The sequence below is a fragment of the Oreochromis aureus genome, linkage group 3, assembly GCF_013358895.1.
Source record: "Oreochromis aureus strain Israel breed Guangdong linkage group 3, ZZ_aureus, whole genome shotgun sequence".
Lineage (NCBI taxonomy): Eukaryota > Metazoa > Chordata > Actinopteri > Cichliformes > Cichlidae > Oreochromis > Oreochromis aureus.
In genome coordinates, this window is record NC_052944.1 from 41,519,836 (window position 1) to 41,547,100 (window position 27,265).

Sequence of the window (27,265 nt, forward strand, 5' to 3'; positions counted from 1 at the left end):
GAAAATTACAGGTGGCTACAAGGACAGTCTTGCTTTATTTGGGATGAAAAATTCCACAAAAAGAAGGCTGGTTGTGTTGATCCACATCAGAATACACATGCTCACACCAAAAGGGTCTGATTGGAACCAGGCTAAGAGAGGCCTAAACTTTGGTCGAAATGGAAATGAGAGATGTGGACAGGTACGGAGGGTTAAGGGTGAAAGGTCACCGGCATAACTATGCCACATCTTCAGTGAAGAAACAGGAACCTGTGGACAAGAAGTGGTCTTGTTGCTGTTTGCAGTCGAGGTTAAGGGTTAACAGATGAATGTAGGTCAATGGACTGACTCTGAAGTTTGTGTGTGTGTGTGTGTGTGTGTGTGTAGCCAAACTTCTACTTACTGCCTGTGTGTGTGTTCATATATGTAGCATGTATGTGAGCGTATGTGCTTCCATGTCTATGTGATGTGTATGTGTGTGTGACCTGCTCTTTGTTCCTGTGCTCGGTGCAGTAAGGAGAGTGGACCGTTGACGAGGATTAATGCCCAACATATGGCAACCCTACGGGACACACACACACACACTCACACACATACACACACACACACTGCAGTCATTACTCTGAACAAAGAACTGTAAGGCTAATGAGAAGGCGATATCATGTGTCCTCTATACACACACAGACACACACACACACACACTGCATGAATTCATGTGGATGCGCACAAACACACTCTAATGTTGCTTACACATGGATGGATGCAGATGAGCACACACACACACACACACACACCTGGTACTGTAACATGTATCTATTGTGTGTATGTGGGAGTTGAAAGGTAGCAGAGGGTTGTTGATGGAAAGGTTTTAAGGTTTGAATGCAAACACCTGCGCATGTGTGGGTGTGTGTGTGTCTGTAAAAGAGAGAGAGAACAGGGCGTTTATTGCAAAGATGAGTGTGTATGTGATTGAAGGAGGACGAGGTGAAGCAGAGTTCAAAGGAAAAGTGAAGGTTCATGTTTTCATTTCTTCATGCTCCTCTGCCTCTCTCTCTTTTTTCGGTGTTTGTGTGTGTGTGTGTTTGTGTGTGCACGTCTTTTTTCTCACATACAGATCACACCCAAAAACATTTGCAGACGTTTTCTCTCTTTTAGCACACTTTCTCTTTTCTCTCTTGCGCCGCACCTCCCAGTGGGATTTGACCGATATTCAGTACTTGACACGTTCCTGGAAAACCGCACAGCCACTCTGTAGTCTCTGCTGTTGTAGTAGCTGACCGTCTGTAAGCCCACACCCTTGTTAGGTGCTTTTCAGACTTGCACCCAGACTTGTGTTAGCTGTAAAACTGTATTTCCAAAAAGAGGTTAATTCTGTGTTCATATCTGGACATTATGAATGATATCTACCCTAGGGCTTAGAGAACGTTTACTAGGGAAAAATTAAGTTTCACCACAGCTTGCAAGGGTTTGCAGTCATCAGGAACCTGCTGGCAATCAAAGCAATCACAAGGTTTTCTGTGCTTTCATACAAGTCTTTGTGACCAATTTCATGCTAGTGCCTGGCAGCAACCTCTGGAAACCACTCACCAACTGGTGGTAGAATCCTGAGCAACCAGTGGTTGCCAGGGCTTCACTGACTAGTCTCTGGACCTACTTGAGAAGAGCTGTAGCAATCGATTTATATATATATATATATATATGTATGTATATATATGTATGTATATATATGTATGTATGTATGTATATATGTATATGTATGTATGTATATATGTATATATATGTATGTATATATGTATATATATGTATGTATATATGTATATACAGTTAAGCCCATAATTATTCATACCCCTGCCAAATATTGACTTAAAGTTACTTTTGTTCAATATGCAAGTTCTTTTTTGAGCAGAAATGACACAGGTGTCTCCCCAAAGATAATAAGACGATGTACAAGAGGCATCATTGTGGAAAAAAAATATTTCTCAGTTTTTATTTATATTTTAGCAAAAAGTATCATGTCCAGAATTATTCATACCCTTCTCAATAATCAATAGAAAAAAGCCTTTATTGGCTATTACAGCAATCAAACGCTTCCTATAATTGCAGACCAGCTTTTTGCATGTCTCCACAGGCATTTTTGCCCATTCATCTTTAGCAATGAGCTCCAAATCTTTCAGGTTGGAGGGTCTTCTTGCCATCACCCTGATCTTTAGCTCCCTCCACAGATTCTCAATTGGATTCAAGTCAGGACTCTGGCTAGGCCAAAGCAAGACGTTACTGGTGTTGTCTGCTAACCATTTCTTCACCACGTTTGCTGTATGTTTTGGGTTATTGTCGTGCTAAAATGTCCACTGGTTCCCAAGGCCAAGTTTTTCTGCAGACTGCCTGATGTTGTTGTTGAGAATCTTCATGTATTGCTCTTTTTCATGGTGCTGTTTACTGTGATTAGGTTCCCTGGTCCATTGGCTAAAAAACACCCCCAAAGCATTAGGTTCCCACCACCATGTTTGACAGTGGGGATGGTGTTCTTTGGGTTGAAGGCTTCTCCATTTTTATGCCAAATGATCACAATGATGCCAACATCATTGTGACCAAATAATTCAATTTTTGTTTCATCTGACCATAACACTGAAGACCAGAAACCTTCTTCTTTGTCCAGATGAGCATTTGCAAAGACCAAATGAGCTTTTGCATGCCTTAGAAGTGCCTGGAGAAGTGGCGTTTTCCTTGGTCTGCATCCATGGAACCCAACAGTGTCCGTTGGACTGTCTGCCTTGAGACATTGCCACCAGCAGAGCCCAGATTCACCAGAATGGCCTTGGTGGTGATCCTTGGATTCTTTTTCACCTCTCTCACTATTCTCCTGGCCAGCACAGGCGTCACTTTTGGCTTCCGACAACGTCCTCTGAGATTTTCCACAGTGCGGAACATCTTGTATTTTTTAATAATATTTTGCACTGTAGCCACTGGAACTTGAAAACATTTGGATATGGCCTTGTAGCCCATTCCTCACTTGTGAGCAGCCACAATGCACAGCTGCAGGTCCTCACTGAGTTCCTTTGTCTTAGCCATGACTGTCCACAGACCACCTGCAGAGAGCTGCTGTTTTTCACCTGTTGAGTTGATCAAAACAGCTATTTCCAATTAATCAGGGTAATTGGGATGCTTTAGAACAGCTTTGACTATTTGGAATGGTATGGAACTTTGGATTTTCCCAGAGACTGTGACAGTTTGTAAAGGGTATGAATAATTCTGGACATGATACTTTTGCTCAAATGTAAATAAAAGCTGAGAAATATTTTTTTCCACAATGATGCGTCTTGTACATCATCTTATTATCTTTGTGAGACGCCTGTGTCATTTCCAGTCAAAAATAACTTGCTAGTTGAATAAAAGTAACTTTAAGTCAAAATTTGCCAGGGGTATGAATAATTTTGGGCTTAACTGTATATATATATATATGTGTATATGTATATATATATGCTACAGCCAATAAATGCGATTGTGATTCTGATTCTGAAAAAGAAAAAAGAGAAAATCTCATACTAAAATATAAATCTCTGTCAGTGGCCATGGGAAGAAACCTTCTGTTTCTGGGAAAAACAAAGCTTTTTCTCAATATATCACTATAAACACAACTTGATGCACTGAGGGCCACAATTACACATACAAATTATGATTTTATAAGTAGGAAAAACATGTGCATATGGTTCACTTTCCCATATCCACAGCTGGTATGAATCAAAAAAGTAATATTTGGTTAGTCTTTTATTGATGTACAATTAAAAACCAAATACACTGCTGTCATGTATATTTCTTATCCTTTTAAGGCAATATCCTTGGTGTTTTCAAGGTCTTTGCAAATGACATTAAAATAACAGTGCAGTGCTGCTTTTGTGGGGGCAGTGTTGGTATAAGGACTGTAAAATCCAACAAAAAGGATTATTTAAGAACACTTTTACAATCACAAAACAGTGATTGTTAGTTTTCTGTGTATTAACCCCGGGTGGAGATACAAGACTAGTGTCCCATCTAAAAATGATCACAGAAATGCATAAATTTCTGATTTAACAAAAAAAAAAAAAAAAAAAAAAAAAAAGTTTTATTAGAAGTTTGACCCTCCAGGTTTTTTAGTGTAAGTACTGGAGTCACTTTTCAAATGACTTTGTTAAACTGTGGTTGAGCTACTGCTATGACACAAGTGGCTCAGTATTTCTTGGCTCAACTGTCATCAAGCAGACGAGCTCCATTCTATTTATTTATTTAATTAATTTTTGTTGGGGTAGATTGTGTATCAAACATTTACCATATTTAGCACTGAAGTCGTTTCCCTTTGTTTCAAAGTCAAGTAATAAAAAGCTAGTTAGCTATACAAGCTAACATTAGCGGCTTCTGTTAGCACAGGGAAAGTCACACTTTTGTACATTCATTACAGAAATGTTAGGTTTGGAAAATAAAGTAGAGTGTACCTGCTTCTATTTTTTTTAGTTGCTTCTATTTTTTCCAATCTCATGCAGTGGCACTATGTCGAAGTCTTGAACAGGTTTTATTTTTTGGCCTCTCGCTCTCTCTCTCTCTCTCTCTCTCTAGGTGTAAATGACTTTGGACGGCCATCTGTTACTTAGCTACCCTGCAGAGAGTTGGCCTGCATGCGCACCTCCTGTGTGTGTGTGTGTGTGTGTGTGTGTGTGTGTGTCCTTTATGTTTAGCCGCATGTGTTCAGTTACAGTATTCTTGTTTGAGTGTGTTTATTTATGCCTACGTGCACATGCATAATACAGTAGGTTGTGTGTGTGTGTGACAGAAATAGGGGGTTGAGAGAGATGCTGGAGTGTGTTGAGTGTTTATTCAGGTTCACTTGCTCATGTAGAACATGTATCCCAGCTTATGTACGTAAAAAGAATGCTGTTGTACATGAGTGTTAGCATATTTGTTCCTCCTCTGTCTCTCCGTGAAGACTGTAAACTCCTTAAAGTCCATCGGCAGCAATAACAATCTGCATATCTAAACAACATTTAAGTTTTCTGCTGAGTTTCCTTCCTGTAGCTTCTTCACAGTAGAAGTCTGTCAGCCATACTCAGGATTTCAGAAACACTCGGTGGTCATGAGACTTTGTACTTCATAGTCTTTTAGTTGCTCCAAAGGGCAGGATGAAATATGTCGGTGAGGCAGCTTTTACTTTTTGCTTGGAGTCCTTGGAAACTTGTCTGCCTGACACAGCTGACAGTGTTGATATCTTTATATGGAAAACAAAGACCTCAGATGTGAAACTGATATACATGAATGAATATTAAGTCCTTATCCTGTTTAACCTAAGTGCTTTGAATGATACTGTATTGTATCATGTTTGATGCAGATGGTTTGAGAGGCGTGCACAGATTATAATGGCTTCATTTTTATGCACTCAACCCTGGAAAATCTTAGTAACTAATATCTTTTTCTCTCTCTCCCCCTCCAGCTCTCGTCCAGGCCGTCCTCCCAAGCGTTGTTCTGGTGCAGGGATCCAGGAAAGCCCCAGGCTGCTCCACCCGGGTCTCCCCGGCCTGCTGTCCCCCAGTCTGCTGTCCCACACTGGTAAGAGAAGGAGAGCAAGACATGAATGATGTTCTCGTTTTTGATGCATTTTATTTCCTTATTGGGATTTGTTTTGAGTCTTTTTTTGGTTGTTCCAGCAGCTTCTGAGGACTCTGTGATAGTGTCCTCTACTGGTCAAAGTAATTATGACAGGAAACAGAGAGGAAGTTGTGTAGGGAGGAGGTTGGGGTGGATGGATAGGTCAACAACTGCTTTTTGATGCAAATTACTTTCAATAAATACTAATCTAACCCAACCAAACACAGGTGGAAAAATCTGGGATCGCATGCAAGCATAAACTGTGTTCATTTTTAGAATAATTCAGGACTCAGGAATTTTAGATTCATTGACTTGTAGGGACTGAAATTGTCTCTTTGATGCTTAATTTAAACATACGACGCTTTTCATGCTAACATGTCCCGCGACCTGACGTTGCAAGTCTGGTATTTCCATGAAAATGGAGAGCACAGGTAATGAGGCGGGTTGTGCAGATGACAGGTCACATACAATGCAACGTAAGGAGGACATTTTCTTCCTTTCATAGAAGATGCAGTGATGAGTGACGACTTCATCACCTCTAGCACCTGTGGTAAAGCACAGCGATACACTGTCTAGAGCCTGGATTGCTTCCATACGAGCGGTGTAAAAGCAAACAAGAAGATAACTGAAAGATTGTGGGGAAATCTGTGGGAAAAGTTGTTTTTGTGCCTAAAAGTGCAAAGATCTCTAAAGTGATCAATGGTTAGTAGGAAATGAATGTTCCTGTTAGCTTGTGCTGTGTAATTAGCTGGTCAGGGCTGTAGATTTTACGAATGCTCTGGGCATTTTTGCACTGGACTGGAAGAGAAAATTCAACTTTTAACCCATTTAAGTTCCTTTACAGCACTTAAAGTAATGGCTGAACACAGATTTTTGTTCAGATACGTTTTCAGTCATTAGTCAAGGATATGTACTCAATGACCAGATGGACTTGAGTATGAGCAATAAAGGATTTTCTGGTGCATTTTCAGGAAGAACTAATGAAAAACAAACAGAAGTCTGGTGACCGTTAGTTTCCATGAATTTCTAATGGGGTTTATGAGTATACCTAAAATCTGATTAAGAAATGACTTGTGTTCCCTTTTGTGTCATTAAGTGTGCACATGTTTATGAATATGTGGTCACAGGAACTTCAGTCGTGCTTTTTAATGTGAAATATTATTTATGCATAGTCTTTAGGCATGATAAATGCATAAAATGACAAAAATGTAGCTTTGCTTTGTTAATACAGCACAACAGTTTTCATATCAAAGTTTGTGTTTCCCCCTCGACCGCTCTAAATTTCACTGCTGGTTGGTCCTGAATGGCTCGCGCTGGTCAGCTCACTCTGTTACTGTGTTTCCATGTCTGTTTAATGGATCTAATGTGTTTCCCGCTCTGTGTTTGACACGTGTTTCAGTTTGCGAATTGGTGACAGCTGGTAGAGGAGCCAACTGCTGGCCTTTAATGGAAAAAAGTATCACATTGTTATGCTTATAACCTCCAGAGAAAATGACCAGTAATCCTGACAAAGCTTCGCACTGACACATTTCACTAATTTTGAGCTTTCAATTTAACATCTACCATGAATCCAGAGCAGGCTGTATTTTAAGGAAACATATGTTTAATTTTTTGATCAAATGTCTTAACATCTCTGTAATGCCTGTAGCGCTGTGTAAGCATCTAGATTGTGTGGATGTGAGAGATATGGACAGTGCTCTGAGTACTCACAATATGTTGCTCAGAGCACCATAAAATATATTTGTACACTCAACAGGAATGTCTCCTTCCAGAAATCATGAGGTGTTTTTATGCATACCCTGTTGTGAGCAGTTTCATGTAGAAACTGTTTCCTCTGTATCGTTTGCATCTGCCGACCGAAGAAGCATGCAGATAGGTCACTCCGTTATTAGACCAACCAAAAACGAAGAAGGTTCCCACTCGACCTCCTCGGAATCAGCTATTGTCAGCATATTTAATGAAGCCATGTAAAATATAAAACGAGAAAAGAACACACGGTCTGTAAGAGTATAGTAAATAGTGTGGATCCATAAAAGACAGCATCTAGGTCCGGATCTGGGCTGCGGCCCACCTTTGGTGATCTGTGATGTGAAGTAACCAACACGCATCGGTACTCTGAATGTTGGAGCTGTTTTCCGATAATCCACTAGAGAAAACTTCAAAAAAGTGCATTTTGGTTAAGCTTTCAAGGGCCGTATTAGCATGTGGGACACGTGGTTGATCTGCATGAGCTATAGCTTATGAAAGGTCTTTGTTTCACCTGCATTTAGGTACCAGGTTCTTCTTCCAGCCACCTGTGTAAAATTTTTCGGATATATGTGAGTTTGACCTTCTTATCTTATTCTTATTCTTAGAGAAACCGTGAAGTCAGCGTCTTCTCTTACTTCTCTTCTACTTGCTTTCCTTCCGTCTTTAAAATTTTCTTCCTGGAAATTCTTCCTCTGATTCACCCTGTCATTCGGTTTCCCACTCCTGCTTTTTCTTCTGTCCCTCTTTTTCACCTTACCTGCCTCTTTTCCTCTATCCACATCCTTTCCTTCTGAGCACTCGAGATGGCAAAGAAAACAAAATGAAAGGCTGCCTCTTTTTTTCCCCCTTCTGTAGCCACAGAAAGTGGAAATGGAGGGAACGCAAAGGATAGAGGAGGGGGAGAAATGGAGAGAAGAAAGGAGGGATGTCGCCAGAGGAGCTAATGAAACCTAAAAATGACTGCCAAAGTACTGAGGAAAAGATGGTTGGAGGGACCAAAGAGTGGGGAAAAAAGACGGAACCGAGGAGGAGGCAAGGAGTGTGACAAAAATGGCGGGATGGAAGACGGATAAACGAGTGGATACAACGAAAGAAAAAAAGATGCGGTAAAGCAAAGGAGACGAGGAGGAAAAAGACCTGCAGAGAAAGAGAAAGGGAGAGTGAACGAGTGCAGATTGCATGGTGGTGTGATGAATGACACGTCTCTGGGGTCCCACTCCTCCATCTGTCCATCCTCCCTCCTCCTTCCCTTGCTGTGTCCCTCTTTTCTTCCCTTTCCCTTCTTCCTCAACTCGTCTCCCTCCCTCCTTCCTGCTCTGTCATCCAGGTTTTCATGTTCTTCATTTTTTAAGTCTCTTCTTTTCCTCCTGCCTGCATTTTCCTTACTTTATTCCTTCCTACTCCTCTCACTCCCTTCTCTTCCCTCTTTCTGTCATTTTTTAACTTTTGTTTTCCTTCGCACTGTCTGCCACCTTTCTCACTTCATTCTTTGCTTCCTTTATTTTGTCACTTTGTCCTCTTCAATCTCCACTTCCTGTCTCTCCTACTCCTCTCCTGTACCTATTCTGCTACTCTACTTCCTGCTTTCCTTCTTTCCCCTCTTCTTTCTTTCTTCCTTCCTCCCCTTTTATTTCCTCCTCTATCTCCTCGCCATTTTCTTCCCTCCTCTTGCCTCTACTCATCTTTGTAATTCCTTTCCTGCGCCTCCTCTTTCTTTCTTTTTGTTTCTCCCCCTCCTCGTGCTTTAATTTTCTTCTATCCTTTCCTTTCTTTTGCTTAATTTGCTCCTGAAACCTTTCTATCTTCCTTCCCTCATTTTCCATCTTCTTCCATCCTGCTTCCTCATCTTAATTTCTCCTACCTATGCCCCCTACTTGCCCTCCATTCTCCTAACCTCTTTTCTTCTTTTCCTTCCTTAAACTTGCCATCTCCTAACATACTTTCTATCCTCCCTTCTCATCTTCCTTCATTCCTTCACTCTTCCCTCCTTTTTCCTGCAAATTTTCCTCAATTTTCTTCCTTTCTCTGCTTTTTTTGTATTCTGCTTGATTGTCTCTTGCCTTGCTTCCCTGCTCTGTTCACATTTTCATTCCTAAACTCATTCCATTCATCTCGACTCTTCTTGTAAACTTTTCTATCCTTCACTCTTCCTTCTTTTTCTAGTTCCACCATCCACCATGGTCACCACCATCCATATCGCCATATCTCCCCCCCTTTCCTTTTTTGTCATTTTTCATTTCATCTTCCATGATTTTCTTTCCATGTGCCACTCATTTGCCGCAGTTGTCTTCTTTCTTTATCCATCATTCCTTTTTGCTTTCCTGCTTCCTACCCCATCCCTTCGTCATGCCCTCAGCGTCATTCTCCTCACCTTCTTTTTCCCATCTTTGTATTCCTCCTTCATTCCCTCACAACCTCTTAATTTTTCCTCACGTTCCTTCTTTCATGTGCTGTTTTTGTATCCTCCTTGCCTCCTTGGTTTTCTCCTTCCCTCTGTCCCCTCTCCCCTAATTTTGTCCTTTAAAAAAAAAATCCCTCCTGCTCCCTCTATCAGCTTTCTTTCTTTTTTTTGGGTCACTACCCTTCCCTCTCTTCTTCTCCTTTCTTTCCCTTCATTTCCTTTTTTCTTTAATTTGTCCTTTCCTCTTTTATTTCCAGCCTTCTTTCCTTTCCCTTTCTTTCCAACCTTCCTTTTATTTTCCAGATATTCCTCCTCCACCTCTTTTTCCTTCCTGTTGTTTCTTCTGTCATTTCTTCAACCCTGAATTCTCCTACCCCTTTCCCTTCCTCTGCTCTTGCCTCCTTGACTGTCTCCTTCCATCTTTCCCCTCTCACCTCATATTGGTCCCACACTAAACTTTCCTTCTCTCCTTCCTACCCTCATTTCAATCATCTCCTCTTTCCTTTCCTTCCACATTTTGAACCTCCTCACTTCTCTTCCTCTGATCTTCATCTCCCTTCCTCTTCATTCTCCATATTTGCGTTTCCCTCTTGCCGCTCTCGTTCCTTCAGATCTTTCCCCTCCATCACCTCGCCAGTTTTTCTCCTCCATCCTTCCCTCCATCCCCCTTGACAGTGACTGTTGGCCTCCTTCTCTCCTCCCTCTCCCTCTACAGGATAAATAAAACATGGTTTTGTTTAGTGACATATGGACACAGCTCACTGTGGCATACTAATGGCACACACACACACACACACACACACACCTGATATAAGTGTGTGTGTGTGTGTGTGTGTGTGTGTGTGTTTGTTAAACATTAGTGGAACCCAGAGACAACATTTGCTCACTTATGATCGCTCATTAGCTCACACACACACACACACACTCATGCACACTCACGCACACGCATGCACAACATATATAAAACACACACACACACACACACACACACTTGGCAGTTGTCAGATGTCGCATTCTGTCTCAGTCACACACACATGCAGAGTCGGTCGTCTTAGTGGCCCTGCGTCCATGGAGACACCACGTTGCTGGGGGAGACGGGCTGTTGTTTACGACCTCGCGGGCGCCACAGCGATGGGGGGCATCGGCCAATCGCAGATGGACATTTATCACACGGTTAGGAAACGCGGAGAGAGGAGGAGGAGGAGAGAGTTTGGAGGAAATGGTGAGAGAAAGGCAGAGGACATGAGGGCGGAAAATGAAGAAGAAGAAGAAGAGGGGACAGTGAGGAGGGCAGAGAAGAAGGGAGATGTTGGCAGAAATCGTGAATGAAGGAGGAGGTGGAAAATGTGGATGGAGTACTTTAAAGAAAAAAGTAAAGAAACCAGCGGACGAAGACGAGAGGAAAAAAAGAGTAAAGAAAGAAAAAAGGTTAAAAACTGAGAAACAGAGGAAGGAGACAAAAACAGGAGGATGGAACATAAAGATGAGAGAGAAGAAGGGAGGGCAGGAGGCGTCAACAACAGCGAGAGAGTGATATCAGTTTAATTGGCCTCATCTTCCTTAACAAAGACGCTGCGATGATAAGCGTGGGAGTGTGTTTGTGTGTGTGTGTGTGGTAACCTATGCAGGGTGCTGCGGCACTCATTTGACTTGTTAATTCACTTCAAAAACAGCTCAATGGTTCGCCTTGTCTTCAAACACACACACACACACACTTACAGAGATGCACAAGTGCGCCATTTTTTTTTTCTTTTTTAAACACACACCTATAACGGACTTTGTATCCATGCACAATCGGTGCGTAAACACTTTTCTTTAGCACAGTCTTGTGCAAATACATCCATTTTGAAGTGATGAACACATCTGGCTGCATGAAAACACACACACACACACTTACAAGCACTCTGTGTAGGTTACAGATGAAGTGCTTTCAATCTTGTCCTGAAAAGAATACACTTGTCTGAGGACTCTTATGTGCACCTGCAGAGAGAGAGAGAGAGAGAGATGAAGGAGGTGGAGCGGGAGAGTGAGAGGGAGGGAGTCTGAGGAGGACTGAGGTGACATTAAGTTTTTTCTTTTTAATCCTTCCCCTCCTGCTGCATCACTTTTTAATCACTCTTTCTTCATAAAAGCCAATGACGTTAGCCAGCACCTCTGACAAAGGAGCCTATTATGCCCTGTCTTATTTTCAGGCAGATATACAGTTACAGTGGTGATGCTGATATTAACCATATCCAAAAGTCTGCAGTAATAAGGTCAGTGTGTGGCGTACACTCAGTTTCAGGCTTTCATGGAGGGAAAATATCCTTAATATGGGCATCTCAGGTACAGTGAGAACAGAAGGCCCACCCACATCTGCTGTTCGCATGGATCAGCCAATCAGTAGAAAATTTGCTTACTGAGAGGGTGGCTTATTTCAGATCGAGGTTAAACTGAGGAGCCACACATACACCCAACATAAGATAAATGAGGATTATTTTTGAACTGTGACTTTTGAACTTTACTCTAATCTGTAACTACAGACATAACTATGAAACTGAGATCATAATTACTGACTTTTAACAGGAAAGTGAACCCACAAACTTCAGGCAGTAAAAAATACAAATCAATCACACCAACATGCAATTCAGCACAGACATCAACTTGAACGGTTAACAGAACATTAATAGTTAATGGAAACTATAATAACCATCACTAATAGGGGATGTATGTTCTTAAACATTTGTTTTTTGGGTATAAGGTGGACTTACATTTACCTGTAAAGAGCCTCTCATCATTACTAATGACTTTTAAACTTTCAGCTTTGCTTTGCTTTTGGGATGTAATCAGGTACTAAAAGCTCTAATTGGTGGCTTTATTAGGCAATTGTTCATCTAATTAGACAGTAAAGTCCCAATGAATATTTATGAGGCCAACAGAACTCATAATCATTGATTTTTACTTCTGACCTTTAACCACTAAACTGCTAACTTTATTAGGTAAACCCTAACAACTGGCTTTGAACAGGCAACAGAAACCTAAACAGCACTCATATTGTTTTTTAACATTTATAAGCCGTTAATGTCAAAGACAGATTTCCCAAGTCAGAGTAATCTCGACTGATGTTTATCAGGCAATAGAACCCATAACACTGCACTGAAACAGGCAATAGAACCAATAGTTACTTATTTTATTAGACCTGCTGAGCTACCATTGAGCAATTGACCGAATAGGCAATAAAACCCTAAGACTTTTGACTGAATATGATGGTAGATCTTAGCAGGCAACAGAATCCCAAACTCTAATAGTTTAAACTAAATGATAATTGAGCCCTAATACTGGATTTCATTGTATTACCCAATGTTTACATCAAACATTGTCTTCAACGGGCTTTCAAATCTTGTTTCCATTTGACTCAAGTCCCTGACCTACAAACCCAGTTGTTGTAGCAGTTCATAAAGAAACTTAATGGAAAAGTTTGTATTGATTCTGGAGAACAAATGCAATCCCCAAGCCTTCTAGTTTGAACTGTTCAAAGTCAAAGACTTTGCAAAAACAATCACTCTTCAGCTAGTGTCTATTTCCATTTGAAATAGCACAAAATGGCGGCTGCAAAATGGCTGCAAATGGGCATCGTGAACATTCAGTAAGAGCTAAAGATGGGCGACCTAAGTGCCAGAGTACTGAGCTGAAATCTATTTGACTCAGCACAAGAGCAATCGACTGCATTTGTAAATTGGCACTCTCGAGTGCTCGCCGGAAGAAAGGGAAGGGGAAAAACAAAAAAAGCCAGAACAGTGTGTTTCTAAATTCAGAACACAAAGAGCAATTTCTCTGTTTTCCTGTTTGTTTTATTCAAAGTGTCACTCCATCTCTGAGAGCACGTTCAGAGCACTTCGTCAGAGATGTAGGTGCAGTGGATTAAATATTTACAACCGCAGCCAAATGGGGTGGGTTTCACGCGAGCTCGGGAGGGGGGTTCAGGACTGTTGAATATCACCCAACGGCCTCCACCAACAAACTCAAAGCTATTAAAGACAATCCAGACCCACTGTGGAGGACACTGTCAGATCTCATTTAGGATATCGCCTGCCATGTGGTGGATGCTTTTATCAAGAAAGGCCTTTCAGTAGCTAAAGAAGGTACATGTTTGTGATGCTAAGGAGTTAGTCCAACTATTGTATTATGTAGGACATGGACTTAAAGTTTTGTGTTTAGAAGTAGGTTTTGGGTGTAGCATGTGAAATGTAGCATGAAGCTGAAAATAAAATAAAATAAAAACCACCCAGTCCTGGTTACCTAATTGATGAGTATTAAGTCTTTATTGAACTTTGTCTTGAAAAAAGTTCCAAGTCCTTTTGGATTTTCTGCTGGTGCTTCTTCAATAAGGAAAGATTAAACGAGGAGCAAGGCCTTTTTTTATTTTTTACTTTTTTTAAATACAAAATCAGATTTTATTCGGAATTAACAATCCTCATGGTTACATGCAACAAACCCAAATCCCAACCTGCTATTGGCACTTCAGGGTATATTCAGGAAATATTCAGCGAATATGAATGTTTGTAATTTACAATTTCACAGACCTTGCAGTTGGAGGGAAGTTATGATACCATAAATTTGATTCTTGATGCTAAATAAAAGAATACAAATACACACAGATCTGTCCTAAAATTAAGACTCCCTGTTAAATACTGTCTAGGTTTTCCTTTTGCTGCCATGATCATAGCTTGAATAATGGGGTCTTCATTTACTAATATGTGCATAGAAATGTTCTTACCCTGTGAAAGAAAAAAGCACTTAAGTAGAATTACTGTTGGATTTATGATGTGTGTACCGGCCTGTCTTGTTCTTACCACCATGCATATATTAGTAGATATCATCGGACTGCTTCTTATGTCAGTTTTCTACTTGAGTGGAGTCAAGGCACATATATAACATGTCATATTTACCAATTCACACACACTCAATACAAGCGTTTTTACCTAACGTACACACTCTGAATGCATCAGGAGTAACTTGGGTTTCAGTATCTTACCCAAGGAGACTTCAGCATGCCAGGAATTGAACCACCAGCCTTCCGGTTAGTAGATTATTTACTGTACCTCCTGAGCCACAACTGCCTCAAGCTTACAGCAGCTAGTATTCCCAGGTGGTCTCCCATCTAAGTACTAACCCAACTCTTCTTTGATTCTGAGATCTGATGAGATCAGGTGTGCTCAGGGTGGTATGGCTGAAAGCCAGTGAGCGTACCAGGTGCCACAATTTGCAGCCAATCTGCATGCTCCCTGAACACTGCCAGAGAGTGCGATCTGACTGTGAAACCACACGCTCATTGGCTACTAACTTGTCAGTCACAAGTTATTAAACTCATTTGGAAAGTGTTTACTTAGGTCAACTAAGAGAGCCGTTCTTCCCATTGACATATATCAGACTGGAAATCTTATTGGCACCACAGGTAACGCCCTCTGGTCGCTATTAAAAATGAATGCAAGTTTAAGAAACTTCCTGTTTGTCTTTATTTTTCAGACCCAGTAGCTTTATCTTTCTTCGATATTGTCTGAAACAGGATGTATCACCGTGATTCACATTACCTCCCTAGGTTACATTGCTGTAGCCAGTTGGTATAAGTGAATCAAATAAATGGATTTTGTAACATAAGATAAACTTTATTTATTGAAAAATAAGAATAAATAAAAGCACAATGGTATATTTACACATACTGAACAGTAGCCTATTAATATTACAGGCCAAACAGGCTAATACTAGCCTTTATGAATGTCATGCACTGCTGTAACAGATCCCGTTTTAGCAACTCTCAAACAGTAACATTAACAGATTATTAATATTAAGTCACTTTATTTCTGGACACTGGTTTTTGATTGTTTTTTTCAGACTGTTAGAATGTTTTTCGGCTTTGCCTATATTGATCTTAATCAAAGTGTTGAAACAGCTTACAACATTGGTAAATGGCCTGTATTTGTATAGCGCTTTACTAGTCCCTAAGGACCCCAAAGCGCTTTACACAACCAGTCATCCACCCATTCACACACACATTCACACACTGGTGATGGCAAGCTACATTGTAGCCACAGCCACCCTGGGGCGCACTGACAGAGGCGAGGCTGCCGGACACTGGCGCAACATTGCCATTAGCATAGTAAGATAAACAAATGAAAACATGAAAACTTTTGACCGTTTTAACTGGTCATTAAAAGGTTTAACACCATCTCAGTGCTGGTGGGAAAATCCTTGCGCTATATTAGAATCTAGTCCTGACTTTGTCAAGTTATGCTGATGATCCACTGGTTTCTCTATTGAGATCTGGGCTCTGTAGTCCTTGTTTTTTCACTCCTCCTTTATCACTTGTCCTCTTCTCCTTTCCACTGCATGTCCTTCGGAAAGCATTACAATGCACAAGATGGAAAAAAGAGATGGGTAAACGATGTGCAGACAACCCACAGGGGGATGCTGAAACACACACACTTGAAGACAAACTGGAAAATATATATATTCCCTCTCTCTGTCCTACACACACACACACACACGGAGGCTATATGATGCGTGTGCCTTTGAAGCAGTCTGTCAATCAATCACACACTAATTCCCAAGGTTTCGTGGTCGCCATTAGGGACGGGGGTCGATGCTCGGTAACCGTGGACACAGCGGACAGCCATCGATCTGAGATAGGAAGAGAGAGAGCTGTGTGTGTGTGTGTGTGTGTGTGTGTGTGTGTGTGTGTGTGTGTGTGTGTGTGTGTGTGTATGTGTGCGTGTTTGATAGTCATGATGGAGAACAGTATTGTGGCTCTGCCTTCGCTATTGATCGTCTTCTGGTTGCATTGAGGCGGAGCGGGCGTTCTGACTCTGTATCTGAGTGTGTGTGTACATGGAGATCAAATGTGTGTGCGTGTCCACCCATGTGTGTTTCCTGTATCTGTAAATGCAACTCTGTGTGTGTGTGTGTGTCAAGGTGTTCCTCAGAGTAATCAATGTGTAAATGCAGTCCTGACCCCACAGAGGGACTCCATTTTCTATTTTAACCCCATCCCCTTGTACCTCTCTTTGTTTTCTATTCCCAAGCGTTCATTCTCAAATTTGAAAAACTTGAATTGAACATCTTCACTTCAACTTTCAACGCAACAAAATTAAAGTGACTTATTTACGTTCTGCTCTTGTGCCCACAAGTACAGAACAAAATATCTCAACAACTTTTTTTCAGATGAAAACTATTAATGAATAATAAGTCTGTCATTCAGACGACAACAAATACAGATACCATCCATCCATTTTCTTCCATTTTCTTTCTTGAAAGGGGGTTGGAGGTGTGGTACGCCCTGGACAGGTTGCCACTCTGCCACAGGGCTAACACAGAGAGACAGACAACCATTCACACCTATGAGCAATTTAGAAACGCCAGTTAACCGAACCCCACTAACTGCATGTCTTTGGATTGTGGGAGGAAGCCGGAGTACCCAGAGAGAACCTATGCATACACGTGAAGAACATGCAAACTCCACACAAAGATGCAACCCAGATGGTGAATTCAAAGTGTTTAAAGTGGGTTTAACTGACTGTCACTGTTTCTGCATGGGTTCTCTCCGGGTACTCGTGCTTTCACTACAGTCCAAAGACATACATGTTAGGTTAATTAGCCATTCTTAATTGCCACTAAATGTCTCTTTCTTTGTTAGCCCTTTGTCACATTGGCAACCTGCACCCCTGAATTGGATAATGAAAGGAGTTTCTTTGATATGTAGTATAAACATCAATGATAGCATTATTTTGAAACCAGGTTTCTTTTAAAAAGAAACTTTCATAGTTATGCAGTAAGATGTTTACCTGGAGAAAAAAGGTCTGTAGAGATGTAAGGAAGAAATATTCAGTCTACATTAGATTGGAGTTCATTTGTATTCAAAGAAAAGCAGGAACATTTTTGATGAATTCAACATAAAAATAATTTGTTTCACTTCTTTACAGTTACTCTTTTACTCAAAGGCATTTCATACAAGAAATCATGACATTCTCATCCATTGACATGGCGAATGTTCAAATCTTTCCTTTCTAATCAGAAAAATGATCTTAAAAAACCCAGTCCTTTCCAACCTCTAATACAGGTGTTCCACAGGGGTCTGTTCTCAGCCCACTCCTTTTTCAGTTTATGTATAAAAGACTTCCCTCAGCTCTGGAGCAGGTTTTCAGATGTATGCTGATTACATGGAGATGTATGTATGAGGTAAAAATCATGCAGAATTTGGTGAGTACCATGCTAACAGCTCTGTAGCTTTAAAAATAAATGCTTTTCTCAGTGTGCCAACATCAGCATGCTAACGAGCTATATTTTTAGTGTTATACTACAGCATTAGATGAGGTTTATCAAAATTACGTTTTTGCTGACATTTTAAAGTAGGACCCAGGTTGAAGTGTAAACTTGATCATGATGTTGGATGAAAACGTAGCTCTTATGAAGGGAACATTTGTTTCAATCCAGTAATTTTGAGGTTCTCTCAGTTTTAGCTCTTCATCCAGTAGTTGTTGACCCCATGAAGCCTGAGGAAAGTCAAAGGATTCATTAATTCATTCATTGATTAGTATATCATTTTAAGGATTCATCCTCAGAGAGGATGCAAACTTTTATGTCAGTCCAGCCAACTCAAAGCAACAAATGCTAAATTCATTGTCACAATAGAAGAAAAGTTAGAGGTTTTGACATGTTTTATTTGGGAATATTAACACAGTGTCATAGCTATTCACCTAATAATTGTACACTCCTGAATGAACCGAAGTGGTACGAATTTCGTGGACAGATTGACACTGTCCTGTGTAAAGAGCCACATATTTTCCCATAATATAGTTTTGTTTCATGTTTCTTCGTTCTTTCCCTTTCTCCCATAAAACAGCAAGTTTTTCCTTTCACATTTTTTTTAATCTATCTGACCTTCTTTCCTTTATCAGTCCCACTTTTTCCCATGCCATTCTCCTTTTTTCCATTTTCAAACTCCCTTTCTGTGTTTGGGCCTTTCTTCCATTCTTCCTAATATAAGTCTTGTCGTCTTCTCTTTTTCCCCTTAAACTATCTCTAAGGTATTTCACCCAACAAATGAAAGATTAATACTACAAACATCTCCGTTGTTTATATTAAATTACAAAGGCTATTTCTTGAATTTATACAGAATTATTTTTAAAAAATCATGGAAAATGACACGACGTGATTTAATTTAGAATCATGTGCTTTCTTTAGCGTTTTTGAGCAGCAGTTCGATGGCGTCCACTCAAGAAAAAAACAACTTATTTTTGCCCTCTTTTTTCCATCATCTTTCTTCATTTCATCCTCCTCCTCCTCTCTCAGCAGGCAGCAGACAATACGTCTGGTCACTCTCCCTCAGGCTCTCTGAATAGACCTCTGTCTTTCTTTCGGTCGCTCTTTCTTTCTGCTCACTCTGTTGTTTTTGCCGTTCTTGGACTGATTAACAGTTCGAGTCATTGTTTGCTGAAGAGGAATTTCGGTTTCGGCATTGCCCAAGTTTATGTTTTTCTTTGACTTGCAACGCTTTTTAAAAACTGGAACTGACAAATATGTAAGTGTATAAATATTTTGACATATCACCCGGTCCATGTTTAAGTCCAAAAGCAGGTATGATGTCCAGTCTGTACAGCTTTTGCCCCGAACTCAGGGATGTTTTTATTTATTTTATTTGCAAAATTTTTCTTTAGTAAGAGAAATGTCACATTTTCGTAATTTTTTTGATAATTAAAAAGCCATTTAATTTTCTGTCAGAGAATAATTCCCTTCACAAGTGTTGCTTTATATTATATATTATACAAAGTATGAAAACCTATGAGTCAAAATTGATCTAACGCTAAAGCTAATGGTTATTTTCATTATTATTTCATTATTGTACTGCATTATGTTATTATAGTATAATACATATTATTATATATTCTCTTAAATAATCCATTACTTTTTTTATTTTGGTCTGTAAATTGTACAAAACTGCCTCCTCATCCATAGGACCGGATGAAATGCACTGTACTTATTCAAAAGTTGATAAACTCTTGGGTTAAAGCAGCCAACGCATAAGCAATAGCAGAATAGGTCAAAAATAAAATAAAATCAAATAACAAAAAAGCAAAATAGCTCCATAAGGTTTCTGCTTTCTTAAGCTTATTGTGTTCAATGTTTTGGTAATGTTTTATACAGTTAATATTTGACACCTAATGTTTTTGATAATAAAGTGAAATTGAGTAAGATATTAAACACTTTTCAGTGCTGTACACGGTGTATACTAAATAAGAACATTAAGTGCCATAATATCAAAAAATTAAACAAATCGAAACAATAAAATAAACAGGTCGTTTTAAAATAACACAAACAAAAAACCTGTTTAAATATAAAAGTGTCTAACTGCTTTTTAAGAGTCCCAGCTGAGTTTTTTTTTTTTATTTATTTGTTTGTTTGTTTATTTATTTTTATTTTTTTATTAAATAGGAATCTAAATAAATAATAGAACCAAAAAAGTGAATGTAATGCAAAAAGGAAAACTCCAAAAACAGATAGGAGTTACGAGATAGAAAAAAAAATCTGTTGATGAGTTTTATGCTTATTAATAACTGCAACTGGAAATTTAATAACTCTAAACTTCACCATACCAATACCCTGTGCAGGAAAAGTACTTCTTTATGACCAACCTTTTTATTGACATACTTAAAAAAATGTATATTTGCTGGCTTATAAGAAGTTCAATTTAAATATTTTGTTATTTTGGTAAGTGTTTTTTTACACTTCTGAATTATGGAGATAAATATTTGCATATTAAAGCATTACATATACACGTCCACACAATGTTAAGCTGGTAGAGACAGTTTTAACTGCTTTATGTGCTGCTGGGGAGCTTAACTTTGGAAAACAACTCCACCTGTTAGTACATAAATGTGCTTAGTTACTATTACTGCTGATTAAAGATCAGGTCTAGTTTAACCTGCACACAACTTCCTCTCCTCCACACCTCCCCCTCTTCCCTCACCCATCCCTCCATCCTGCTTTAAATTAAATTTCAAACAACCCCCTCCCCCCTTTGCCCTCCCCCTTTCCCCCCTCTATCCCTCTATCTTATTTTCTTTATAGCTCACAGACAACTGTACTGTGTGTAATGGACATTCCTCCAAAGCCGTCAACCGTGACCGGGGCAAAACCAACTGACCTCCACACACACACACACACACACACACACACACACACACACACGGCTAGCAGTGATAAGCATGCATGCATTCCCTCACATTCACATTTATACATGAAAGCAAACTGTACATACACACTCAGCACAATGCAAAAGCTCACGTGCACACTCATACACATAATAGGGGTTTTACACAATAAGACACACACACACACACACACACACACACACACACACACACACACACACACACACACAGGGTCATCTCTCTCACTCTGCTGGTTGTTGTGTATAGAAGTCAGTTCCAGGTCAGTGCACAGAGCCAGGGATCTTAGTCCATACAAAAGGGTATATGTGTGTGTGTGTGTGTGTGTGGCAGTGGGGGGGTGTTCTCCCTGTATGTGTCTATCAGCAAATATACATCAGGTCCAAGGCTCCTGAAACTGCGCTCACAACCTGAAACATTAAAGCAAAACACTGGCACTGAAAAGAAAATTTGACAGCGACAGCCGGGTGCAAGCATCTGTGTGTGTGTGTGTCCCAGCTTGCTGCAAGGCATCATGGGTAAAGGCAGGTAGGACTTGGGAGGTCCAGGGACGCTGTAACAAGGGTTGTGATTGGTTATTCGTGAGAAATGGTTGAACTTGAGAGCAGCTAATGCTTTGATTTGATTTTTGATTGATTGGCATGACGGTGAGCCTGAAGATCAATGTCATGATGAAACTAACCGTGTGTGTGTGTGTGTTTGTGTGTTTCAGGCCTGACAGCTGCAGCCATGGCCGAGCTCCAGAAGCTTCAGAAGATGAAGATGATGATGAGCCTCCAGAACGGTAATGAGTCAGACAACGAGGATTTACACTCCAATACAGGTAAGACACAAACACACACACACTTACATTAGCATCCAAAGTTATTGGATACATTTCAAGTCTAGTTAGTGAACTGTTTCTGGAAAGTTTCTGTGAATACCGGTGCTAAATTGGTGGCAAATTTGAGTTTTTCTGCCCAGTTTCTTTTATTATGTGGCATAATGAACACTAGCCTGTTTATTTTGCAGATGTTAACATAATTTAGCAGCTTGTGATATAGAAAGAGCGAGCTCATTGCTTTAGAATTCTTTTGCTTTTTTTGCAATCCCATGGAGGGATTATTGTATTTTAAACCAGGCTAAACTGGCAAGCTGGAGACCCAAATGAATCAGCCTGACCACTTAACCGTTTACAGTAAAGTGACAAACATGAAGCAAAAAATTAACAACCAGCGACGGACTCGGCCGTTTGCAGACAGCTGCAAACAGAAACTGCTAAAAGCTAATTCAGCATACTTTAAAAGGTTACTGTTTGCCCAAATCTAAACAAATAATTAACTGTATCCATGGCACCATTAATGCACACCCCCACTGCTACACTCTCTGTCGCACACACACATACTCCCTTTTGTAAGGTCTAAGATCCATGACTCCGTGCACTACAGAAAAAAAGGGCTTGTGATGTAGTGCACAGCCAAGTACTGTAATTAAATCCATGGCACATTAAACTTGTAATCTCTAAATAATAAGTGCGATGAAATCAATTAATATCAACTCTTTAGCTTTTTAAAATACTAAGGCGCGCACACACACACACACTTTTCCATCTATAAAGGAATAATTATTAAACCCAGCAGCTTTGAAAGCAATAAACTGTTTAGTTAATCAACAAGAAAAAAAGGAAAGAGCAAAGTAGAATGCAACGTAAGTGTAAAAATATTACGAAAGAATGTGTGAAAATGAGCCAGTCTTCAACAATGACCTGAAAAGACTTTAGTTCTTGCTATTCATTCAGCCTGCTCGCCTCACTTTTTCAAAAACTGTAGTGTAAACCGACACAGATCGGTAAATGTAAGAATGGACTGTCAGAACACAGGTGTTATGTGGAAGTCTCCAGGGACACAAGTACATGGTCATAAGAAGTGTTTAAAGACTCCAAGTGCATTGTTATGGAGCCAGTTTTAATGAAAGTTGGTCACAGATGCTGTTATTTCATATAAATTAGTTATTTTGCGTTTTTTTTCTGAGTATGTTCAGTCACTTGAAATTCATAGGTGCTCACAAGCCAGACAAGAACTGTATAGGTACAACATAAAATATACCATGTAATGTGAAGATAAAGAGCTGAATTCATGAAATTTAAGGGTTGAAAATAAAGTAAAAAGGATTCTAATTAACGCTAACAGTGCTTGATAAAGTTATTTTCATAGGAATGAGTTTTTCTTTTAAGGAAATGTGGTAAGAAATACTCAAGTAAAAAAAACTGCTTATTTTAGTATATACAGGAAAAGGAAAGTATACTCTTTCGAAGGTTGTACATATCAAGATGTATTAAAAATTATAAAACCTAAGTTGAAGACCAACATATTACAACATATTACACTGTGTCAAAATCATAGAAACGAAGCCATTCTGTTGTAGATTTGCTGCTGTGCTTGGGATCACTGTCCTGTTGCAGTTTAAACCTAATTTAAACCAAACTCTAGCCATCAGACCGACCCATGAGGGCCTTACATTTGACTCCAGAGTACTTTGATATGTAGGCAGTCAACGAGTTCATGTCAACTCATTGACTGCAAAGTGCCTGGGTCCTGTGGCTGCAAAACAAGCCCAAATCGTCACCTCTCTGACTACCATGCTTTACAGTTGGTGTGAAGTCTTTGTGGCAAATATGTTGCTGTGTACTGTTGTTAAAGAACTCCACTTTGGTCTCCATCGTCTAACCAACTTCTAGAAGTCTTGAAGTTTGTTCATATGAAACCAAAGCCATACTGTCATGTTGCTTTTAGAGAAAGGATAAGTTTCTCCTGGCAGCTCTTCCACACAATAGGGTTGTTCGATATAACGACATATATCGGATGACGATATAAAAACATCTATCGTTTCATTTTACGCTATCGTTTGTTTCATGGTGTCGCAAAATAAACGTTTACGGCAATATTTTTTTCATCGTTTTGATGGTCACTGTAGTGGCTATATTAATTTCTTAAAGTTCTCTCTTTCTCCTATATTTAATTTAACCATACTACGGACGGACAAGCGCTTGCTTTTATGCGTTGTCGTTAGCAACAACGACGGTAAAACCATCGCACGTCCGCTTGTTTATAAAGCTCAAGATCCTGTTGAGACTTTTCAAAATAAACTGAATCACGTGAAAGATGCAGAGTATTTACAGATGAGAAGCAAAAAAGAGCCGATTTTGGTCATATTGCACAGCCCTATCACACAAGCGTACTTGTTCAGTCTTTTTCTAATTGTGTAGTCTGATATGTAGCAATGGGATTTTCTGAAGTTTATCTGAGGATTGCAAAGTGTGACCTTGATGGTTATTCGCTGGGACGTCCACTTGTGAGAAGATTAGCTGCTGTCGTAAATATTTTGCATAATCTTTCTCACTAAAGAATTGACAACCTTAAAATAGTTTAAAAATGTCGTTTAACCCTTCCCAGACAGTTGGACAGCAAATTTGCTTCTCTAAGATCATTACTGATATTGTTATTTATTGGCTTTGTGTTAACACATACCTGAATGCTTCTGACCAGCAATTTGCCAAAACTTCAGCTTTCATAGAAGTGCTCTATACTGACAATCAGTTAATCCAGAGTGTGAGTAGCAGCCGTGTGTTGCCAGGTTCTGTTGGGTAAGCCTTGGTAAATATGCCCAACCTTACTGTTGAGTGGTGGTATTTATTTAAAAAAAGAGACAAATCAATTGCACATCTAAAACAACATAGTTTAATGAAGAAACTTTACAGATAAAACAATGATTTTATTTAAAAATAATAATAACTATCAAGTTGTGCTTTGGTAGTGTAGTCTGTTACTCACATCTTATTTGAATTTCAGTACACCACAAATAAAATTTGGGAACAGGTTAAACCATTAAATTGTACCTCTTTGAGAATTCTGCTCTCAAATCACCATTACTTTCATTTTGAGGTCCCTGAGGATCGATTAACACCATTTAAAGTTTCTTGTCTGCCTGATGACTGCAGGGTAAAGCAAAAAAAGACAGAAGACATGAAAGGAAATAAAAGACAGACAAAAGAAAAAGAATACTTCACACAAAAGTAATGAAACTTAACCTGAGTGCCTGAATTCCATGGAAATTTGCTCATCACTTATGTAAGTTCTGGTCAGATTACAGCCTGACAATAGGTGAAACATTAAACAAATGTATAAATCAGTCATTTTTAAAAATGAGAATAATCAGATGTGTTTTTCTGATATCTAAGTATTATGTTTTAGTCCTTTTTCATAGGTAACTTGGGCACACACGTGTTTCCCAGCTCAATCTCTGCTGTGTTTGCTTCTCTGAATTATTAAAAAGACGGAAAACAAAAAGCAAAAGGAAAAGAAAGGAGAGAGCGTGGGGTCCTTCCTTCTGTTTCCACCCAGACTCTCCTGTTTCTATTTTTCTTTCTCTTCCTTTTCTTCAGCTGACCTGGCAAATGGGCCGATAGAGTTACTCTATTCTCTCATTTTATTCTGTCGTTTTTTATTTATTCCTTCCTGCTCGTCTCCGTGTTCTTCTCCTTCTGTTATTTCATTCAGTGATTTTTTTCTTCTTTGTTTTGTTTCGTGAGTGCGTGGAAAGCCTTCTTTTCATTGTCCGACCTTGTTTTCTTTGTAAGGGACACTCACACCGGCCTGGGAAACTGTGGCGGACAATAGCGCAGAGGAACGAAATGAAAAAGAAAATAAAGCGAGGGGAAAAATGGACGCATGAGGAAAGAAAGGGATATTTAGGGCGAGAGGAAATGGGAAGAAAAAAGAAGAGATATTTTGCTGTTTGATGGGTGAAAGTCGATCGCTCGAGCTTGTCCAGATCATGGTGACAGTCACGTTTAAAAAAAAAAAAAAAAAAAAAAAATTTCCTTCAAAGAAATGAGAAAAACACAGATTGGAATGATGGAAAAATGAGAAGGACCAATTTATGTGTGAATGGCTTTGTTTCGTCAATGAGAGAACAAGGAAGAGAAAGTTTAGAAAACAGTGGCAGACATGGGAGGACAGAAAGTGCAACAGAAAGGACAGAAGAAAGAAGACCTCGAAATAACGTGTACGTGAGGAGCTGCGCAATTTGGCTATTTGTATTAATCGCAGGTTCATTCATAAATATAACACAATTTTTAATATTTTTTTAAACCTACTGTCGACACCAGCAGGCAGAAGGATAAGAAAATAATTACAGAAATGTTTTGCACATGAGGACAAATGCATTAAAACAGAGAGTGCTGGATGGTAGGATGAACCAAGCCACTGTTATTGACCCTGACCCACATTCGTTATAAGCTCGGGATCTTGATATCTCCATGCTTGTCATTCCTGTCCAATCAAAGACATTACATGTAATATAGCAAGCAAACATAAAATATAGAAAATATCAAAATTGTGATTCCCTATACCCAACTTCGAAATCAAAAATCATCCCTTGGACAAGATACCAAAATGGCAGATAATTATTGGTGTGAGTTGTTTGAAAGACCATCAACCAGCAAGCAGAACCTAACAGTGAGTACATCAGAGGGACAAAGTTAGAGACGCAAGGCTTGGATGGTTTGAAAAGGAGGGATAGTTGATATATTGGACAAAGGATGTTGAAGAGGAAGAGCTCAAACAAGTTACATGGATGTAGCGAAGGAGGACATGCAGAGGAGGATGCTAGAAGTAGGGTGATATGGAGGAAGATGATCCGCTGTGGTGACCTCTAAAGGGAGAAACCAAAGGAAGAGGAAGACGGTTCTCGACTTTAAAATCATGTCACACATGTACAACAATTAAAGAACAAATGTTATAAGTGTACACAAATGGTGTAAACTGTCCATGGTTCGAGAGACCACCCTCTCTGATTGCTCACCTGAATCTTCTTTTTCTGCCGCCTTCTTGAGGAGAGAGGACAGCTGATATGCTGCTGCAGAGTTAAACCTTTCCATTGTCGGCCAGCAGTTATTTCTGTATCATTAACCAACATGAAACCTGACATTTAAATCATAGCGCAACACTTTTTGTGCCATTCTGTGAGTCACATCAACACATTTAAAGTCTTCTTTTTTAAATGTCATTTCACATCACGCCATTTGTTTGTCCACACTGATGCTTTGTGTGGCGGTGTGATTTGGTGTGTAGATGCAGATGTTCCGCAGTGTCACACTGGAAATAAAACACTGAAGGTGGAGGTGAGAAAGAAGATGGAGTTGATAAAACATATGAGGAGGAAAAACTTTGACTTCTTGCACGTAAATACTTCATAGCAACATGATGATTTCAGATAGAGCAACTTTGTGGCAGCAGCTTTGGTTACAGGTTTGTATAAAGTGCTTGTAACATGACACCTGTCTCTA

General features: G+C 39.6%; 1 protein-coding gene and 1 pseudogene across 1 annotated transcript in view; one reads left to right on the plus strand and one right to left on the minus strand.

Annotated features, from left to right (window-relative positions):
* Nucleotides 1–27,265, plus strand: part of dachb (dachshund b) — a 113,381-nt gene that overhangs the window by 56,612 nt on the left and 29,504 nt on the right. The window contains exons 2-3 of the mRNA XM_039610277.1: nucleotides 5,435–5,550; nucleotides 21,653–21,763. Coding sequence (XP_039466211.1) covers nucleotides 5,435–5,550; nucleotides 21,653–21,763 — 227 coding nt within the window. The remainder of the gene's footprint in view (nucleotides 1–5,434; nucleotides 5,551–21,652; nucleotides 21,764–27,265) is intronic.
* On the minus strand, nucleotides 14,843–14,956 carry LOC116313708 (annotated as a pseudogene).